Here is a 19,296-nt window from a genome sequence, read left to right as displayed (position 1 = left end):
ATCCACTCAGTAGCTATTCGTGTGAGTGAGAGTGGCCCAGAAAAGACCTGGCTAACTAGCAGGGTGGCTGGGGAATGGATTGGCACTCCAGCCACTCTGTGGACAGATGTTCAGCTGTCTCACTAAAATCGTTCTGTCTCTCTCCTTTGTTGGCTTTGAAGATGGGCTGTAAAGCTTCTGTGCAAGCCCCAGTCCTCCCTCGGTGCATACCTGACTGGACCTGACATGGCGGCCATGATTGGCAGCCTTTCTTTCATCTCTGCCGCCTACAAGCACTTCTGCCTCAGGTTGCCATCTCAGAGGTTAGGCCAAGGAGAATGGCTGAGGGCTGCAGCCCATTAAGGAAAGAGCAGAAGGCAGAAAGCTTGCTCCATGGTGCCACCAGGAGCAGGCTCAGCTGACAATGGCTCTCTGAGATTTCCTCCTCAACAGCCACCAGACTAGCGACTGCCCAGACAGGTGGAAATCAAAGCATCTTCCTACGCACTGGTAACACCCAGGCTCTGGCATTTCCTGGCCCAGAGCCCCACCTCGCTGGTTTTCATGGAGTTCATAGCTCCTGGCTTCTGCCTCAGAAAGAAGGGTATACAACTCCATGGAACCCACCCTGGGTTACACAATGGCTGGTTCAACTGTTCTAGGATTGTGCCCCTGAAGGGCGTGGCTTGGACCTGTGCTGAGCTTCAGACCAAGCAGAATCCAAGGTCTCCCTGTGAGCCTGGGACTTGGGGCACGGATACCGGAGACAAACTTACAGAGAGCCAGCTTCCACGTTGGGGCCCCGCACATAGAACGGGACCCTGATGTCGAACTCATAGGGCATGGACTTGCCCTTCACCAGGCCAAACTGGCCAATGTGGTAGCCGTGGTCGGCGGTGTACACGATGTAGGTATTGTCCAGCTCGCCCGTCTCCACTAGCATGTCATAGATCTGCAACAGAGGCCAGAGGTGAGGTGGCTAGCCTAGTGCGAGGGGCAAGGAACTAGAGACCTCCGGTCTCAGCATATTTCCCATCTCATCCATGCCCTGGGGCAAATCCACTTCTGTGCAAGGCCCCTGGGACTGGACAGGTTATAAGGCCACTGCCCTCAACTGTTCCTTACACTCGTTAAGTTGTGGAAAGTTCCCACGGGGTGAGGGTCTTGGTATTTTTCTCTCTGGCAGCTGGTAGCTATGTCCCACTTGCGCTGACCCTTAATAAATGACCTTGGATGAATGAATGAATGCATGAATGAATGAAGGAGGGAAGCTGGATGTGGCCAGGGTAGGCGTTTATACCCTGAAATAGAGTCCTGCATGAGGGTCTGCAACTGGCCGGCGTGGCTATGGAGCACACGAACTGTGTCTAACATGGCCAAGGAATGGACTTTGAATTTTATAGCATTTTGATCTAAATTTAGATAGCTATGGATCCCTTTTGAGTAAGCTGTTAGCCCACACAGTGGAATATGATTCCTTCATATCTGAGGTGTGTGTATGAGTACATTCTATCATGTGTGTGAAAGTCAAGGACAACTTTTGGGAGTCAGATTTCCCGAGCCCGTGGGTCCTGGGGATCCTGGCACAGGCTTCACTATGGGTGAGCCTTGAAAACTGTGTTCTGATGGAAAAAGCCAGTCCCCAAAGGCTGTATTTTTATGATCCATGTGTAATGGAATGCCCAGAGTATCAGGAAGGGCTTAGTACCTGCAGAGACTGGGGTGACGGCTAAGGGAAGGTGATTTTCCCGCTGGGGGGAGGGGGTGATGAAGATGTTCAAACCTGACAGGAGTAATGGTTGTACAACTCCGTGTGAATGCACATGGCGCTGTGCACGAGGTTTAGCTGATGTCAATGAGCGCTGTGCACGTGGCTAAGCTGATGTCAGTGAGTGCTGTGCACGTGGCTTAGCTGGTTAGAGCGCTTGCCCAGTGTGGACGAGGCCCTGAGTTCAATCCTCAGCAGCGAGTAAACCATGTGGCACTCCCTGTCATCTTAGAATGTGGGAGGTGGAGGCAGGGGGATCAGGAATTCCAGGTCATCCTCAGTGACATGGTGAATGCTAGACCAATGTGGGCTACAGGAGACTCTGTCTTAAAAACAAAACGAACACCCATTGCGTCCTATACTTTAACTGAGGGCATGAGTCACAGCTCAGTAAAGCTACTGAAATTTTAAGTGGGTTTTGTTATTGTCGTTGTTTGTTTGATTTGCTGTTTTTTTTTTTTTTTAAAGAAACAGAAGCAGCCAAGCAAATAGTGGCTTTTATATGTAATTCCAGAACTCAGGAGGCTGAGACAAGAGACTCCCCATGGGTCAGAGGTTAGTTTAGCTACTTAGTGAGATCTATGCCTCCCCGGGTTATACAGAACAAGACTCTATTTTTTTTTTTTTTTTTTAAAGAAAGAAAAGCAGCAGGCTACTGTGGCTTTTACCAAGCAGCATAGGCTCATGGGGAAAGTTCAGGAGCCAGAGGCCTTCCCTCTGGATTGCTCCAAGCCCCTTTCCCAGGTGGACATAGTGCTTGACTCTTTGACTTAGGTTTTCAGATTAGGACAGAGGCCTGCCTGGGGGGGGGCGAGGGGAGGGGCCTACCGTCTCCATGGAGTCATCCACAGACATGAGGGTCTGCAGGCGTTTGCGCTGTAGCATGTTGGTGAATTCCATGTGAATGGGCTTCATGGGTCCCGTGTAGCGCATGATCCAGTGCTTGTCTGGGTTGGGTGCATAGTTGTAACTCGGTGTGCTGGTGGCAAACATAAGCAGTCAAGAAAATGTCATGGGCAGCTGGCTCCAGTTGGGGGCAAGTGGACTGGCCTGAGGTGTTAATGGGAGGGAGTCCCCAAGGGCAGAAAGCCAGCAGCTTGGCATGGGTCTTTCTTTGAGAACGTTCTGGAGTTTACTCATCAACCCTCTCCAATTGAGAGCCTTCTCAGGCCCAGAACTTGATGCCAAGTCCCCATCCCTGAACTGCACCTTATTTATTTCCCAGCCCTGGGGCACACCCATGGCTGTCACTCTGGTGAAGGGAGGATCACGGGTAGGTGAGCTCTTTGCACTAAGCCTTGGTTTGAGAAAGCAAGGGACGGATGTAAAATTCAGTATGTCACAGCCACGCACACAGGGCCCACACACTCCGAGAATGTCCACCTTTGGGACACAAGACATGCGTTTGGTTCCTTGTCACAATTATTCTTCCAGTTGTGACTTGATCGTTCTTTGAACTAAGACGGGAAGATCAGGAGGAGTTCAGGGCTTACTTGGACACAGCGAGAGTTTCCCTGGGCAAAAAAGAAAGCCAAAACCAAACCAAAAAACCCCCCAGAAACTGTAAATACAACCCACCACAAGAGGGCATCGCTCCACCATCCACTGGGTCTCAAAACATGAGCACCCGTTCCCTCAGATCCCATCCCTACCCCATTAAGCTGAAATTACAGCCAAGGGTTGTTTCTTGCTTGAGACAGACAGGCTAATCAGAGTGGAGCCTGGAGGGGGATGGGAGGCTGTATGAGGCAGAGGAGGGCGGGTTTTCTTGTCAGAACAGCCAGTGCTCTCCCCTGCACTGACTCCGGCCCTGGTCCTGCCTAGGGACCCCAGTACTCGGTCACATGTCAAAAGGTCTTGTACAGAGATGGCACCATGACATCTCGCAGTAGTCCCACAGATAGGAAACTGCTACTGTGTGCTTCTGAGGAAGCCAGGGCCTCACGGCTCCCCCAGCTCCTGGCAGCCCCCTGCTGCTAAATCCTTCCCAGCCCACATGTTCTTTGATTATGAGAAATGCCCGTGTCCTATGCGGCTGGCCCAGGGCATGACCTGCGTGTAGAGCATTCTTGGAAACAAGTCTCCTTGTCTCAGGGAGCTAGAAGGGGCTGCTGAGGCGGCGTGGGTGGTGACAGAGCCACACAGTCAGCGGGACTATGAGGAAGTCACTCTCTGGGACCCAGCTTAGACTCCAGGATACAATGGCTGTCCCTGACTTCACTAGGAAGTCTATCTGGGAGCCTCCTGCGTGGAGGGTAGCTCAGGTGGCCATGGGAGTCAACAAGTGACCTCCATCAGTCTTTTACTCTGGGAGACAGAATACTATATGGAACCAGAAGTTAGAGAGCTGGGTCTTAACTCAGGGCCTGGGCCAGCCAGCTAGTCACCTGGCCCAGGCTGGGCTCCTCAAACACCTGAAGAAGGTTTGCGTGTCCCTAAAGAGCCTTCAGTTGGCCACCCCCTTTCCTTACTGGAGGTGATGCCCAGAGGCGACCTCCTTCGTATCGGCCAGTGGGACCCCTTATACCATGCGTCTCAGAGCAGCAGGCTGTGACGTCACAGATCTTGGGAGGGCTTGCTCCCAGATGTCACATGCTGGAAGATGTGCTGAGGGCTGGCAGGTGTGTGTGTTCATGTCTGTGCGGATCTGTGAGCTTTGGTACCTGTATGTTCACCTACTCATGTGCGTCTCTGTATCTTTGTGCTTGCGCGTATTTGAACGTTTGCGTGTGGCTGTTTTGGTGGTGCGTGTCTGTGTTTACCTGTGTTTGTCTCTGTGTGAGTCCTTTTGTGCCTGTTGTCTGTGTCTGCATGTGTACAGTGTGTCTACATATGTGCTGTGTACATGTATCTGTAAATGCCCATGTACATGTGTGAACATGTATGTTTGTGTGCCTGTGTGCATGTGCTGTGTGCCCCACGTTTCTACGTGTCTATATTTCAGCGTCTTGAATGCATGTCTGCATGTGTGTGGTGTGGTGGGGGAGGAGAGCCCTGGGAGGACCAACGGAAGTGAACAGTGCTGGTGGTAGCTCGCTCAGTAATGCTTGTCATAGCACGAAAAGTCTGCTCCAGGAGCAGGGATAAGGCAGGCGCGGTGACAGTTGAAGGCCCTGCATGACACCATCCATGCAGAACTCTGCCTCCTCTTCACCTCTCCTTGTCATAGCTGCCCTCCTGCAGAACTATTAGGAGCCGCTGTCTTCCAGGGCAAGAGCCTCCCAGAGGCCCCGTGGCCTGAGGAGTCTCTGGGTTAGGGAGTCTCTTGCTATTCATTGTCAGAGTCTGTAATGTCACTTCAAAGGGACAGTGTGGGAGCAGGCAGTGTCAAAGATCACACCCCTCTGGTAGGAACTTGGCCGAGGAGGGAGTACTGCTGGCCCCCCTCTCTTGGAAAGAGGGTAGAGAGGGTAGCGAGTGAGGGGAGCTGGGCAGACAGGCACCATTGGTACAGAGGCTGTATGAGGCACTCAAGGTGAGGGTAGCCTGCTGCCCCCCCAAATGCGGTTCATCGTCTCCTGTCAGCCCCTCCCTGAAGCCCAGGGATCAGAAGGCTAACATACCCATAATCCCTCTGAGTGCGGCACACTGTCAGAAAATAATTAGGACTGAGCTGGTGGGGGAGGGTGGTGCATTCTGACCGTAATGAAAATTAAACACCCTGGATATTAAGGCGGAGTCTAAATTACCCTGTCCTTGCTGCCCTACCATGTCGCAGCGAGGGCTGCTGGGTATCACTGCTGAGCCTGAGGTAGTCTGAGGCCGAGAAAAGCCAGAACACTTTTCAGAAAGACGCACTAGCTGATTGGGTGCGGGACTTGGGGGCTGGGCAGTGAGGTGGGAAGCCTAGTGGTGGCTGGATTTGGATCCAGGTCCTGTGGTGTCCTCTGGGTGACCAGAGGCTGGGTGACCTCTGTGTTTCCTCATCTGTAAGATGGGGACACTAGGGGTTGGGGATTTGGCTCAGTGGTAGAGCGCTTGCCTAGCAACCGCAAGGCCCTGGGTTCAGTCCCCAAATCCGAAAAAAAAAAAAGAAAAGAAAAGAAAAAAAAAAGATGGGGACACTAAGTGAGACAGCATCAAAGGTGGCCCTAATGGCCTGCTGCTTGGTCTTCACACTCCTATGAGGGCTTCTCTGATGGCACAGTGAGGTATGTGTCCTGTGCAGGGAGAATGGATGGCGGCTTCCATTTTTGCCTCCTTCCCTTTCTGCAGTGCAGCCTGGAGAGGCCCACACAGCAAGTGCTAAGATCTGTGTCAGGACCTCAGCTCAGCCCCGCACGCACCCCCAAGCTCCTAGCACAGGATTGGACCCTCAAACTGGGAACAAAAGTCAATCTTTCCTAAGTTCCTCTTCCTCAGGCATTTTGTCACAGCAACCAGAAGAGTTCAGGCTTCAACCGAGAAGAACAGGTTTAAACACATGATATAAACACAGGCTGGAGAGTTGGCTCAGTGGTTAAGAACACTGGCTGCTCTTCCAGAGGTCCTGAGTTCAATTCCCAGCAACCACATGGTGGCTCACAACCATCTGTAGTGGGATCTGATGCCCTCTTCTGCTGTCTGAAGACAGCGACAGTGTACTTACATAGAGTAACACAGGCTCACAGCAGACATGCAGACCCTCTGAGTGTGAGGACACGGATCCCAAGCAGGAGGCATCTGCTATGGGCTAGGGCCAGGCTGGCTGGTCTGTGTCTCAACCCACAACTGATAAACAGTCGGATTCCTAGAATCTTTGTGTGCCTTACCGACTAAGCCATCTCTCCAGGTAGCTTCCCCTTTCTCTGCCCTTGATGTCTATTTGTTTTTTGAGACACGGTCTCACGTAGCCCAGGCTAGCCTCAATTGTCTACGTAGCTGAGGCTGGCCTTGCACTCTTGACCTTCCTGTGCTGACCTATCAAGGGCTGGCATGGTAGCTTTTGGGTCCTTTAACCGGGAGGGTTACAGGGGAGGCTCAACTACATTACTAATGTCCTGTTGTCCCTAAGGTGGCTCTGCCACCTCGAGGCTGAGGCTTACATGTGCTGGGACGCATTGGGGAAGAGGCGTGAGTACTGGGGTGCTGAGTCCTCAGGGCCGTGGGGAGCTGCGTGGCTGATGACCATGAGCACAGGTCTGTGTGGGTACATCTTCTTGGATGTTCGGAAGAAGCTCACACTGTCATTGGTGATGAGATCTGTGAGGTAATCCTGGGGTAGGAGAGAAGGGAGGGTGGTGAGGACCGGGAGATTTACACTGAGTGCTCTCTAGGTGCCACACACTGTGCTAGGCATGAGGTACAGAGATGTGGCCATGGTTTGGTCACTGCCCTTAAGGAGGCAATGGCAGGATAGACAGCAGAGAAGCAAGCACAGCACACGGCAGCCATGACTGTCAGTGTTCGTTGTCACCTTAACAAGATCCAGGAATCACCTGGGAGACAGACTTGGCCACCTCTGTAGAGGGGATTATCCTCATTTAAATGAGGTGGGAAAACTTGCCCACTGTGGGTGGCACCATTCCCTTGGCTGGCATCCTGGCCTGAACGGAGAGGAACCGAACAGCAGCGGCATGCGGTCATTGCTTTTGTCAGGGTATCACAGCAACAGAAGAGAAACAACACACGAGGTTTGGCAGAGGAAAAGAGAGCAGGAGAGTCAGGAGCATGACAGGAGGGGCTGCCACCAGCCCCCATTCCGTACCAGGCAGAAAAGAATAATGGTAACATAATTGAGTGCTTATGGTCCTCTGAGAATGGCCATGGTAACAATTCCCCCTTAGAAATGAAGGTACAGAGAAATTCGGTTGTTCTGTGTTACTATTGAATATTGGAGTCCCCAGAAACTGGGCTTGGGGACATCATGCAGCTGGAAGAATGAGGGGGCCTCTTTTGGGAGGTGGCGTCTGAGTTAATTCTAGATGGAAAACCTGAGACACAGCACTGGAGGATGTGAGCATCCTCTGCGAGGCCAGGGGTGAGCTAAGAGCAGGGTCCTCCTGCTTGGGCAGCGGTGGGTGTGGGGTGGGGTACACAGCTTACCGTGGAGTAGTCAGAGCCATGCTTCTCCTTCATCCCATTCCGGCAGAGTGTGTAGTTATAAAAACGAGAGTTCTTAAGGAGTCCGACCCACTCCTTCCAGCCGGGCGGCACATATGAGCCGTTGTATTCATTGAGGTATTTTCCGAAGAAAGCTGGAAGGAATCGGAGGTCAGAGGTGAGCGAGGGAGCAGCCAGGCTTGGCCTTGGCATCACTCCGTGATGCTGACTAACTTGAGTGTTCACAGCCAGAGACCAACACACTTCCGGGAGCCCAGGGCCCCTCCTCACAGACGTTTGCATGCATGAGTTAAAAATCTATAGTAGGATTACAGGGAAGAAACAAGGGATTTGAAATATGGCTATAGAAATACTGAAATAATTTACAGTAGATAGTATGTCCTTTAAAAATTAAGATATGGGTTGGGGATTTAGCTCAGTGGTAGAGCGCTTGCCTAGCAAGCGCAAGGTCCTGGGTTCGGTCCTCAGCTTAAGTCGTGCAGGGCAAACTGACAGAGGTATGCTCAGAAAGCCAATAGGAACAAGTTTCTTAGCGGGAAGATGTGTGGATGAAACGGGATATATTTACATAATAAAAAACCCGACGCGGGCTTGCGCTACAGTTCAGAGTGTGGGTGCATGGTAGCAGAATGAGGCAGACCAGATAGAGATACGCTCTGTAAGGCTTTACAGAGCTGGAGACGGCTCAGAGGTTAGAGCACACACTGCTCTTACAGAGAATCCAAGTTTGGTTCCTACCGTCAACTCTGGGCAATGGTCCTTAAACTCTAAATAAATCCCAAGATGTCCATCCCAGTGATATTTTAAGATGGTCTAACTTCAAGAAATTCAAAAAGCTGGGCAGAAGAAACCTCCAGGGCTGGTGGGGGCGGGTGCGGGGAGGGGATGCGGCTGGAGGGGCCTGGGAGCTCTCGGCACCACAGTGATGCTTGCAGAAACATCGAGCTCCTGCCTTGGTGGCGCGGCCATCTCTGCCACAGTGGGTTTCTGTGTCTGTTGGTCAAGAATGATGTCGGCGTTAACAAAACCACAGCAATTCACGCTTTATCAGGAGGGGAGACCCAGAGCTCCTCCCCGGGGGACGAAGAGACAGAATATTCTGCTCAGAGGTCAGACCCCAGTCCTCTATTTCCAGACGGGGACACGGAGGTCCCGAGTCACCCCACCACGATCAAGGCCGGCACAGGACCTTGACCGTGTGTGGTGAGAGAACTCAAGAGCACACTGATCGGAGCTGTCTGTGCCCTGTGACCGCGGAGTAACCAGTGGGCGCTGGTACAACACTCAAGATAAGAGAGATAGAGAAGGAATTGCTTACAGGGGGAAGGCAGGAGGGAGCTGGGCTCCTGTGGATCCAGGACAGTGCTGGGCCCTTATCATTCTGTTCTGGCCCAGAACTTCAACAAGGAAGTAAGTAAATAGGACACCACCACCCCTACCCCTGGGATACTAGAGGGGGTGTGGACAGATGCTAGATGGACCAACACCCAACGTGTTTGGTCCCCAGCACTCAAGCTGGGTAGCTCACAATTGAAGGTAACTACCGCTCCAGGAGATCTGGCGCCCTCTTATGGCCACGGTAGGCAATTACACACAGCATATCCTCAGACTTACATATATATGTAAATAAAATTAAAAATACATTACAATTAAAAATAAAAGTAAAATGTAAAAAGTATATATGTACAGGAACGGGAAAGTTTCCCTTTGAAGCCACTGAAGCATGAATAAGAAAACAGAGCCAGTTGTCAATAAAACCCACAGTGACAGCATATGGAATTGCTGATGTGTGGTAGCAGCCCCAGGGCATGTATGGATTCCACTCCATCCAACAGCCTTTGTCATACACTCACAGTGATGGCCGGTCACCTACACACTCACTCCCTGAGGTTAGGAGTGTTAGGGGTTTGAGTCTAAAATGTGTCCCATAGGCTCAGATGTTGAACTTGAGCCCCCCAGCAGGTGGCGCTGTTTTAGAAGGTTGTGTAACCAGGGGAACACGCAGCCTGACTAGCCGAGTGGACTGCTGGGGATAAGCTTGAAGGGACACAGTTCACAGCCTTTGCCATGCCCTAAATGGAGGGAGCGGTGCTCTTCCCTGCCCATTCCTCCTCTGTACCAGGGATATCAGAGTTCTCTCACCTGCTCTTGCACCCAGTTCAGGACCCCTACGAAACCCAGAAAGACATCACCCAAGCTCCACAAAGCTCCAGAAATCGGGGCTTCAGTCAGAGGCTTTTAGTACCAAATTAGATTTTGCTCTCATTTGATTAGATTTCCCGAGGGCAGTTTTTAAAATGGTTATTCCGGCACCAGTAGAGGCGGGAGAAACAGATTAGCGTGGGCCGGGGGCTGGGAGTTGTAGAGAGAGAGAGAGAGCAAGCTGGAGCCAGAGCCAAGAGGAGAAGCGCAGCCCGGACCGTAGTGGATCTGGAAAACTTGTAGTCTGAGATGGTCCCTGAAGGAGGGGTCTGGGGGCTGGTGCTCGGGAGAACAGATGGCAGCAGATCAAGACAATGGCAGGTCAGGAAAGGCCAGAGACAATGTGCAAGCTGATACTTGTCCCCAGAAAGCAGGGCTGGCCCCGTGAGCCGGGTCCAGGCCCTACACTTACGTCGGGGAAGAGATGTGCACACCCTGCCCTGACTGTAGCCTACAATTCCTGGCTCTGGAGAAAGTGCGTAAACAGCAACCACCACGGTTTATTTACAAAGGCCCTGCACCTGTCACCACAAGGCATAAACTGATTGTGTAAAGGGCAATCTGTGTGGACGGGACATCAGGATCAAGAGTCAAGTGTGTCCCTTCCTGCACGGTCTGCCGTTGACACATTGCTACACAAGCCATTCAGTTCCTGAGTGGATGGCAGGGTGGGTAGTGGTGTTGCCTCAGGCACGCGGTGACAGAGCAGTCACGTGTTTTATGAAGCAGATAGTCACTAGAGAGAGCTTGGGGACAGAGAAAGTGCTCTAGCGAGATGCAGGAGACATATGACATGTTCAGGGGTGTCGCTGTTCCTGAGATGTCATTGGTAGCTGGGGGACCTTAGCTGAAGGCATTCCTACATGACGCCAGTGAAGAAAAGTGGGCGGGACAAAAAAATAATGACATAGGGAACCCAGTGACAGCCTACAGATTGTAGGGTCTGTGGAGGTGTTGTGCAAACTGTAGACCTCTTCCCAAAGGAAGTGGCATTGCCTGGTAAAACTCTAAAAACTCCAAACAGGACAGGCAAGATATCTCAGAGCGGGCTGGGGAGATGGCTCAGTGGTTAAGAGCACTGACTGCTCTTCCAGAGGTCCTGAGTTCAAATCCCAGCAACCACATGGTGGCTCACAACCATCTGTAATGGGATCTGATAGCCTCTTCTGGTGTGTCTGGAAACAGCTACAGTGTACTTATAGCTTATAATAAATAAATAAATCTTAAAAATAAATCAAAGTGGGTAAAAGCACTTGTCACTAAGTCTGACAACTGAGTTCAGTCTCTGGGATTCATGTGGTGGGAGAGAAGAGACTCCTGAAAGCTGTCATCTGACCTCTACACACAAGTGTGCACACACAAAACATAATGGTTAAAAAAAAACCCACATAACTTCAGATCCATCACCTCCCAAATCCTCACATTAAAGGAACTCATGCAGAGATCCCGCAGCAGTGAAAGCCGAGTGCCTTGGGCAAATCTTTTATTCCTCCCTTTACTTCCTGAAATAGAGTCTTGCTATGAAGCCCAGATTGACTTAGAACACTGGATCCTCCTGCCTCAGCCTCCTGAGTGCTGGGATCACAGGTCTGAGATGCTGTGTCTGGCTCTTTAGGTCTCTTGAGCTGTGGGGGAGACAACCATGTCCCTCTCTGGGTGCCTGTTAACCAGTGGCTCCTCAAGCGTGTGACTCCAGGGCCTTGTGGATATCAGAAACCCACTCCAATCCCTGATCACCACGAGACACGGCTTTTCCAGACACAGAATCCACGGTACTTGAGCCCGTCCCAGGTTCCTTACACCACTTAGTTTGACATCATGCTAGGTGGAGAGTTGGCTCTCTAGTCTAGAATATCATGACAAGAAAACGAATCCAGACGCGGAGGCTGACTGACTGCTCACGTATGTTGCTTAAAACCACGACACGAGTTCCCAGAGTTACAAACGCCATCCCAACACACATTTGCTCCTCAGCCTGTCAGCTTCTTACCTGTTAGCGCCTGCTTTGACTGATGCCAGACGTGCGACACCACCTGTGTGCTCACCTTCCCTGAGGGATCAGCCCCCACGCTTTTCCCTCGGCCCTGTCCACCGCTTAACATGCAGAGCGGGCAGCTCGCCTGGCAAGCGCCTCCCCTCCTGGCTGTCTCGCTCCACTTGTCTGTGTTAAGGGGTGCTGGGGAGCCATTCGCTGCCTGACAGGAGGCCCAGGCCCTTCTGTTATCTCTCCTAGCTCTGAAACAAAACTCAAATTGCCTCATAACAATGTATTTTGTGGTCGGAAAAAAAGCTGCGTCTTGCAGCGATCAGGGCTAAAGATGAGTTGGCTGGGAGCCTGGGAGGCGTTGCTGTGGGCATGAGGGCAATGGAGGGTACAAATGGGAATCTCAGGACAACTGGGCTGTGTGTGTGTGTGTGTGTGTGTGTGTGTGTGTGTGTGTGTGTGTGTGTGTGTGCACGCGCTCCCCTTTTACCCTGTGGTGCAGGAGGCATGCAACAGAATGGATAAAAGCAAGCCTGCAGAACACCATGCAGAGGGCGGCATCATCCCTCTGTTTCCTTTGGCGGTGATGGCTGAACACTAGGGCTTTCCGCTGTGCAATAGGCCAGCTACCCACAGGAGGTGAGATGGTGACAGATACATCCTGGGGTCTGCTGCAGGGCTGGCTGGAGGGCTATCTCAGCCTGCAGGCCCTCCTGGAGGTTAGCTCAGCCTGCAGGCCCGCCTGGAGGGTTAGCTCAGCCTGCAGGCCCGCCTGGAGGACTTGCTCAGCCTGCAGGGTACAGACCGTTCTTCCCTCCCTGGTCCCTGGCCATCTGGGTAGAGCTGTCAACAGGGCTGTCTCAGGGACAACAGGAATTTTGGCACAGGCTCACCCTGCACCACCTCCACCCACATCGAACGCCCAACAAAGCTGATGAATTAACCACTAAGGAGAAGAAGTGTTCCGGAGCGGACCTGCTGAATCCCGCTGCGTGCGGCTGACATTTCATTAAATACTTATTTCCGTGGGCAGGCCCCTTCTATACCGTGGAGCCAACTCCCTCCCACATCCACACGGTTTCCTCTGTCTTTGCCTCCTCTCTTGTAACCCTGAAAGAGCCACTGGCCCCAACTCTGGTGCTTCAGTCCTCCAGGTCCCTATTGTCAGCCATCGTGTCCTGCTGAAGTCACACTCTACCCGTGGTTCACACTTTGAGCCCAGAGACCTTAAAAGCAGAAAAGGGCGTTCCGTCCTAAGAAGCGACCAGGAAACCATTGTCCAGGAGCTGTCCCCAAGTCCCCAGAGCCCTATGGTGGCTCTCCTGAGTCCGTGTCAGCCCACTGGGCAAGAAAATCCAAAAAGAGGGAGAAGTCTAGGGACTGGAGGTTTAACTCATTGGTAGAATGATTGTCTCAAATGCATACAAGACCTTTAGAGGGAAGAAGGGAGAGGGAGAAGGGAGGAACACACACACACACACACACACACACACACACGCACACACGAGAGACAGGCAGAGACAGAGACAGAGACAGAGAGAGAGAGAGAACACGGCTCAAACCTCCATAAATAGCCAGAAGGATCCTCTGAATTCGAGACCACTCCACTACTGTGACGTGTGCTTGGCTCATGGTTCAGACCCCTAGCATCTTAAAGGCCCCAAGACATTTCTAGATACTGCTCCCTCTGCCTCAGACACTCACACCTCCTCTGTCCTCTCACAGACCAGCCCTTAGTGTGGCATCTGACGAAAGATGCCCCTGTCTCCCTCTTTGCCTCTGCACCCAGGGGTCACTTCTTCCCACAGTGTCTCTGAGACCACCCCATTGAGGTACCTGCTTTCCCATATGTCTCTCCCCTCTGCCCAGGACGCAGGTCCAGAGGGCCTGTCTGTACACTGTGGCCCCAGCCCTGCTCCTGCCAAGACTGGGTAGGTGATGAGCCAGCAGCTGACAGGATCGATCTGACTGAAGGGTTCAGGCTCCAGAGGCCATGCTGCACACGCGCTGGGCAAGCACCTTATTCCCACGGTTTTCTATGGGCTGGAAGGATGGCTCAGTGGGCAAAGACATCTGCTGCCAACCCCGAGGACCTGAGTTCAATCTCCAGGACCCACGTGGTGGAGGGAGTGGATTGACATCTGCGAGGCGTCCCTTGTACTCTGCCTTCAAGCTGTGACATGCACATACACAGCGTAACTAAAATAAAACCCAAACCAAACCAAACTAAAATTCCAAAGGCTTTTTTCTATTTTAATATGTGTAAGAGAGCCTTGTGACAGGAATGGGGTGCAGGGGTGGGGGGCTGTCAGCCGAGTGCAGTCTGTGCACAGACTGCTATGAACTTCAGTGGGGCCAGTGGGAGTGGCTCTACCTCCCTGGGGACACTGATGAAGTTTCCTGTCACACTGTGGGCATACGTTCCTGGCACTGTTAGGTAGCTGTGAGGGGGACTATAAACACATCTCCCAGGACTCACACTGGCCTACAGCCAAGACTGGTGTGGCCTGAGAGTCTGAAGGGCCTGGTTTCCACTTAGAGCATGCAGGCCAGCTACTCAGGCAGGAGCTCTCCACTCTGCCTTGGTGACTGCACGTAGCCATCGGGACAGTCACCAGCGTGGCCGCAGTCAGCTCATGGGAAGAACACCAAGGAGAAATGAGGGTCCTGACTCTTCTAGTGTGTGTGTGTGTGTGTGTGTGTGTGTGTGTGTGTGTGTGTGTGTGTGTGTGAACACTTGTCCTTGATGAATTGAAAAACGTTTGTCTGAAACCAGATGTAACTGGTCTTGGTCCAGAGACTCCCAGGACAAGGGAAGGACTGTCAGGCTTCCTGCCTAGAGAGACGCACGTCTATCTATTAGCAGAGACTGGTGATGGAGGGCCCAGCCAATGACAATAAGCATCATTCCCCGGGGAACCGGGAAGGTCAGCGACAAGTGAGGTGGAACAAAAAGTCCAGCCTTGCCAAAACCAGACTGCTTGGGATCACACGCGAGGACTCCGGGGAACAGAAGGGGCCGTCACCCCACACGGCAGCTTCTCCCTCCAAGCTGTCGCTGCTTCCGCACAGGTTTTGCTGGTCTTACGGACTCTCTGGTCTCATGCACTCATTTCCCTGCAAACTGACCCATTGGACGCTAAGCAGGTGTTTCAGTATGGCCTCCCATCTGTGCCCAGTCTGCTCCTCACCCAGCGCTGTGGTCAGAAGGACCACACCTTGAAGTTCTTTGGCAGGCCTCAAACTGTCTCCACAGCCTGGCAGCCCTGTCTACAGCACAGGTCCAGGCTAGGATCCTCAGCTTCTGTGACTGGAGGTGGCTGGAGTCCTTTCCTTAGCCCTGCTGCTTCCGACCTCCTACCTCCAACTTCTGATCCCTCCTCCACGGTGGCCAGAGACATTCTCTTAAGCCACCAGCCTAGTTCCACCACCTAGCTCCCCATCTTCAGCTCCAAGTCACCCTTGTATAAAACCCAGAGTCCCTGTCAGCCTGCAGACCCCTCCCTGCGTAGCGGTCTCCTACTGGCTATCCAGCTCTTCCCTTAGCCTGGCAGCGCCCTGTCCCGCGCCAGGTCCTTTGCTCTGGTGTTTCTCCTGGGAAGACCTTCTCTGCTGCAGATGCTTTTTGGGACAATTCTTCCCGCTTTGGCAGAAGTTTGCTGGGTCACTCCCGAGTGGCTTCTCCTCCCTGACTTAGTTTCCTCATGCTTATTGTCAGCAGTTTACAGCTTTTGTTTCTGTTTTTACCTCTGTGACTGAACTTGAATATCATCTCAAGAGGCAGGAAAAGGCTCCTGCGTTCCATGTCTTCTGCACCCTGTGTCTGGACGACAGCCCCGTGAGCAAGCCCTCAAACCTGTGGGGTGTTTATGGGCAGCAGAGGGGTGAGAGACCCCACGGACACGAGGCCGTGGAGCCTGTGCCCACTTGCCTAACAAGAAGCCTGCAGGTGCTTTGAGCCTGTCTTTTGCCTTGATCATGTAATGTGTGGTTGCTGAATCTACAGGGACACTGAGGCAGGAGCAGGCCGGAGCAGGCCGGAGCAGGCCGGATCAGGAGTAAGGAGAGCAGGCATGGCAGTGCTGAGGTACTGGTTGTTCACTGAGGTGAACCTGAGGTGAGCAAGACAGAGGGACAGGACTCAAGAGGGAGGAGTCTAGCTATTGGGCATTCTAGAAGCACGAGATAGCTGTGGGGTTTAATATATTCTAGGGAGAGTTCTTTTCTGTGAGACAAAACTTAACTATGTAGCCGAGGCTAATCCCATATTAAAATACTCCTCTATCAACCACCCAAGTGATTATTCATGTGTGCCATTCTAGAGGCACGAGATGGCTATGGAGTTTAATATATTCTAGGGAGAGTTCTTTTCTGTGAGACAAAACTTACTATGTAGCCCAGGCTAACCCCATATTAAAATACTCCTCTATCAACCTCCCAAGTGATTATTCATGTGTGCCACTGCAAACAAGGGAGGGGCTTCTTTTTTTCAAGATTAAGAGAAAAGATTATTTTATTTGTATGTGTGTGTATGTATTTATATATATGTATATATGTATGTATGTTTGTATATAAGTATGTATGTTTCATGTGTGTGTATATGTATTTGTATATACGGATATTTTTATGTAAATATGTGTATGTAAGTGTATAAACATGCGTGTATGTAGTTATATATGTATATATTCATGTATATATGTGTGTCTGTATGTTTATGTATATATTGTATATGTATATATATTTGTGTATTTGGATATCTGTATGTCTATATGTGTATGTATGTATGTATGTGTGTATATGTATTTGTGTATGTTTATGTGTCTGTGTGTCTCTGTGTATATGCATGATGTGTATGTGTATGTATGTGTGTAAGCATGCATGTGTATGTATATGCATTTGTGCATACAGATATGTGTATGTATGTGTATACATATGTGTGTATGCATGCATGTGTACATGCATGTAGTGTTGTGGTGGAGGTCAGATCCTCTGCAGCTGACTTTCAGGCCTGACTTGGGTTCTGGGAACTGAACTCCCTCTCGTCCCTTTACCCACACTGAGTCATCTCTCCAGCTCTAGGAAGGGTTTCCTAATCTGCTGTTTGGAGCTGGAATCCAGGCAGTCTGTGAACTGGGGTGGGAGAGTTCAGTTGTTTATTTTCCTTAACCTCTAACTAGCATTCCTTATTATCCCGAGGGAAGGCTACACACTCCAATGACAGGACCTGGCTAAGGCACCAGTGAAATCAGGAACATCTACCTACCCCAGGACAGACACCACGGACATTTGAAATATCACTCACTCCTGGTTCCAGACCTGCCCACCGTCAGTGATGGAGCCCGGACACAAATGTGGAAAGAGGCACGCATGCCAGTCTATAAGACACTGGGATGTAACTGTCTTCCTCTGCGACTCTGGGCATCTCCTTCCACCATTAATCTGCTTCCTGTAGGAGATACAGGACAATGGCTTCACCCATGTTGACAAATACCAACCGGAGGGTGAGTAGGCCCAGGAGCTCAGACCCTATCCATCCCTGCACCTGTCCTTCTAGAAGCATTCGGAACAGGGCAACTTTGACCTACTGTCACAGGGTTTTGGGGCTGCGGGTGGGGTTCCTGGTCTGAGTGGCAGAGACACCCCACGAAGCTCGGGGAACAGAGCCACAAGAGAAGGTGCCTTTGACAAAGGCCAGGCTGCTATAGCCCTTGCACATGAGAGGCCGCAGGCCTGAAGCCTTTTGGCAGACAAACCGTCTGGGCTGAGGAGGCAGGGGTGGAAGTGTGTTAAATAAACCCGAGTCCCGGTCTCAGGCTAGGCCAAGCTCTTTTGAGAATTGCAGCCAGCTCTGTCTCACTTGTGGCTGCTGCTGTCCCGGTTACCGGTAACCGGAAACCATGGGGGCTCCCTTTGGGTTTGAATGGTGAACTGCGAGGGTGCAGGAGAAATCAACTTAAATCAACTCGGTTACATTCTGCATGCTGACACAGGAGTGTTCTGATCCGAGCGGTGAATGGAGGCAGAGGAAGATGGCGGGTGATGTTCCAAGGAGCAGAGGGTCAGAGGTCACGGAAAAGCCACCTTCCAGGTTAAGAGAGTCTCTGCTGCCTGCCTGCCTGCCTTCCTTTCTTCCTTCCTTCCTTCCCTCTTTCCTTCCCTCCCTTTTGTGAGGCAGGGCCCTTGTAGCCCAGTCTGGTCTGGAAATAGCTGCGTCACTATAACCTTGAACTCCTGATCCTCACTTCTGAATCCTGGGATGGCAGCACGTGCCAGCATGCCTGGTTTATGAGGTGCTGAGGGCTAAATCCAGAGCCCTCTGTACAGCTCCCAAGTGAGCCACATCCTCAGGCCCCCACTGCTAGATTTCTGTGGTGGGTGTGTTCTCTTTCTCTGCCTGGCATGCATTCAAGTACTCATCTTTGTATAACTGGGGCCGGGTGGGGAGTGTTAACTGACTCCCAGGGAAGAGTGGGATGGATCTGGAAAGTTCTCTACATCAGGGGAGTGGGTGAAGTGTGTTTTATTCAGAAGCAAGTACTAGGGTCCCAGGGCAGGAATGACGGTACCACAGAGAGGGCCGGGTGGCCTGAGCATAAGCAGAATGGAAGAGTGAGAAGCAGGAGATGGGAACAGGCGAGCCCACAAGGGAAGGAGCTGTGGGCTTCTCTGAGGAATTCAGAACAGCCAGGGGAGGGGTTCAAGCAGAGTGCGGCATTTCAAGGCAAACCCTGTTGCCCTCTTTGGGGAAGAGAGGTGGTTGGCTAATCACCAGGGGAAAGAAGGGCTGAGGGCTGAGCCCATCCCTTTCCAGGCTCCTTTTTCCTACCTGCTTGTTCCTACTGGTATTGTTGCTATGGAGAGAGCTTGGGTTGCAAGCGACCCCAGGGCATCAGGCCAAGGCTGGGCAGTGGGTGCAGGGACCTGGAGGGGGTTGCTTGAGTTTCTAACTGAATGCAGGCTTCAGCCTCCCCTGCCAGACCCAGGCAGCTGTAGCAAATGACAGAGTCCATTCATTTTCCAAAACCCTCGTTAGCTGGGAGGGAGGCGAGCATCAGGGAGAGGCCCTATGGCCTGCTGAATCACTGTCAGGGTAAACTGACCTCGAACTCTCAAACCTGCCTCAGCTTTCTGAGTGTTTGGATTATAGGTGTGTGTCCCATGCCTTTAGACGGTGATGGGGCTTGAACCCAGGGCTTCCTGTGTGCTAGGCGAGTGCTTCCCCAACTGAACTAATTGTTGACCCTTTTAAGGTGTGTATGTATGCTTGTGGTGTGTGTGTGTGTGGTGTATTGTGCAGGCGTAGTGTAGTGTGTGTGTGTGG

The 19,296-nt window shown here is 51.8% G+C and overlaps 1 protein-coding gene across 1 annotated transcript in view; it reads right to left on the bottom strand.

Annotated features, from left to right (window-relative positions):
• Window positions 1-19,296, bottom strand: part of Sulf2 (sulfatase 2) — a 57,216-nt gene that overhangs the window by 11,483 nt on the left and 26,437 nt on the right. Inside the window, exons 3-6 of the mRNA XM_032904781.1 lie at window positions 7,772-7,923; window positions 6,772-6,941; window positions 2,576-2,726; window positions 756-931 (exon numbers count right to left, since the gene is read on the bottom strand). Coding sequence (XP_032760672.1) covers window positions 756-931; window positions 2,576-2,726; window positions 6,772-6,941; window positions 7,772-7,923 — 649 coding nt within the window. The remainder of the gene's footprint in view (window positions 1-755; window positions 932-2,575; window positions 2,727-6,771; window positions 6,942-7,771; window positions 7,924-19,296) is intronic.

The sequence above is a fragment of the Rattus rattus genome, chromosome 5 (genome assembly GCF_011064425.1).
Source record: "Rattus rattus isolate New Zealand chromosome 5, Rrattus_CSIRO_v1, whole genome shotgun sequence".
NCBI classification, from domain to species: Eukaryota; Metazoa; Chordata; class Mammalia; order Rodentia; family Muridae; genus Rattus; species Rattus rattus.
Note: the sequence above shows the minus strand (reverse complement) of the source record. Positions and strands in the feature narration are given on the sequence as shown.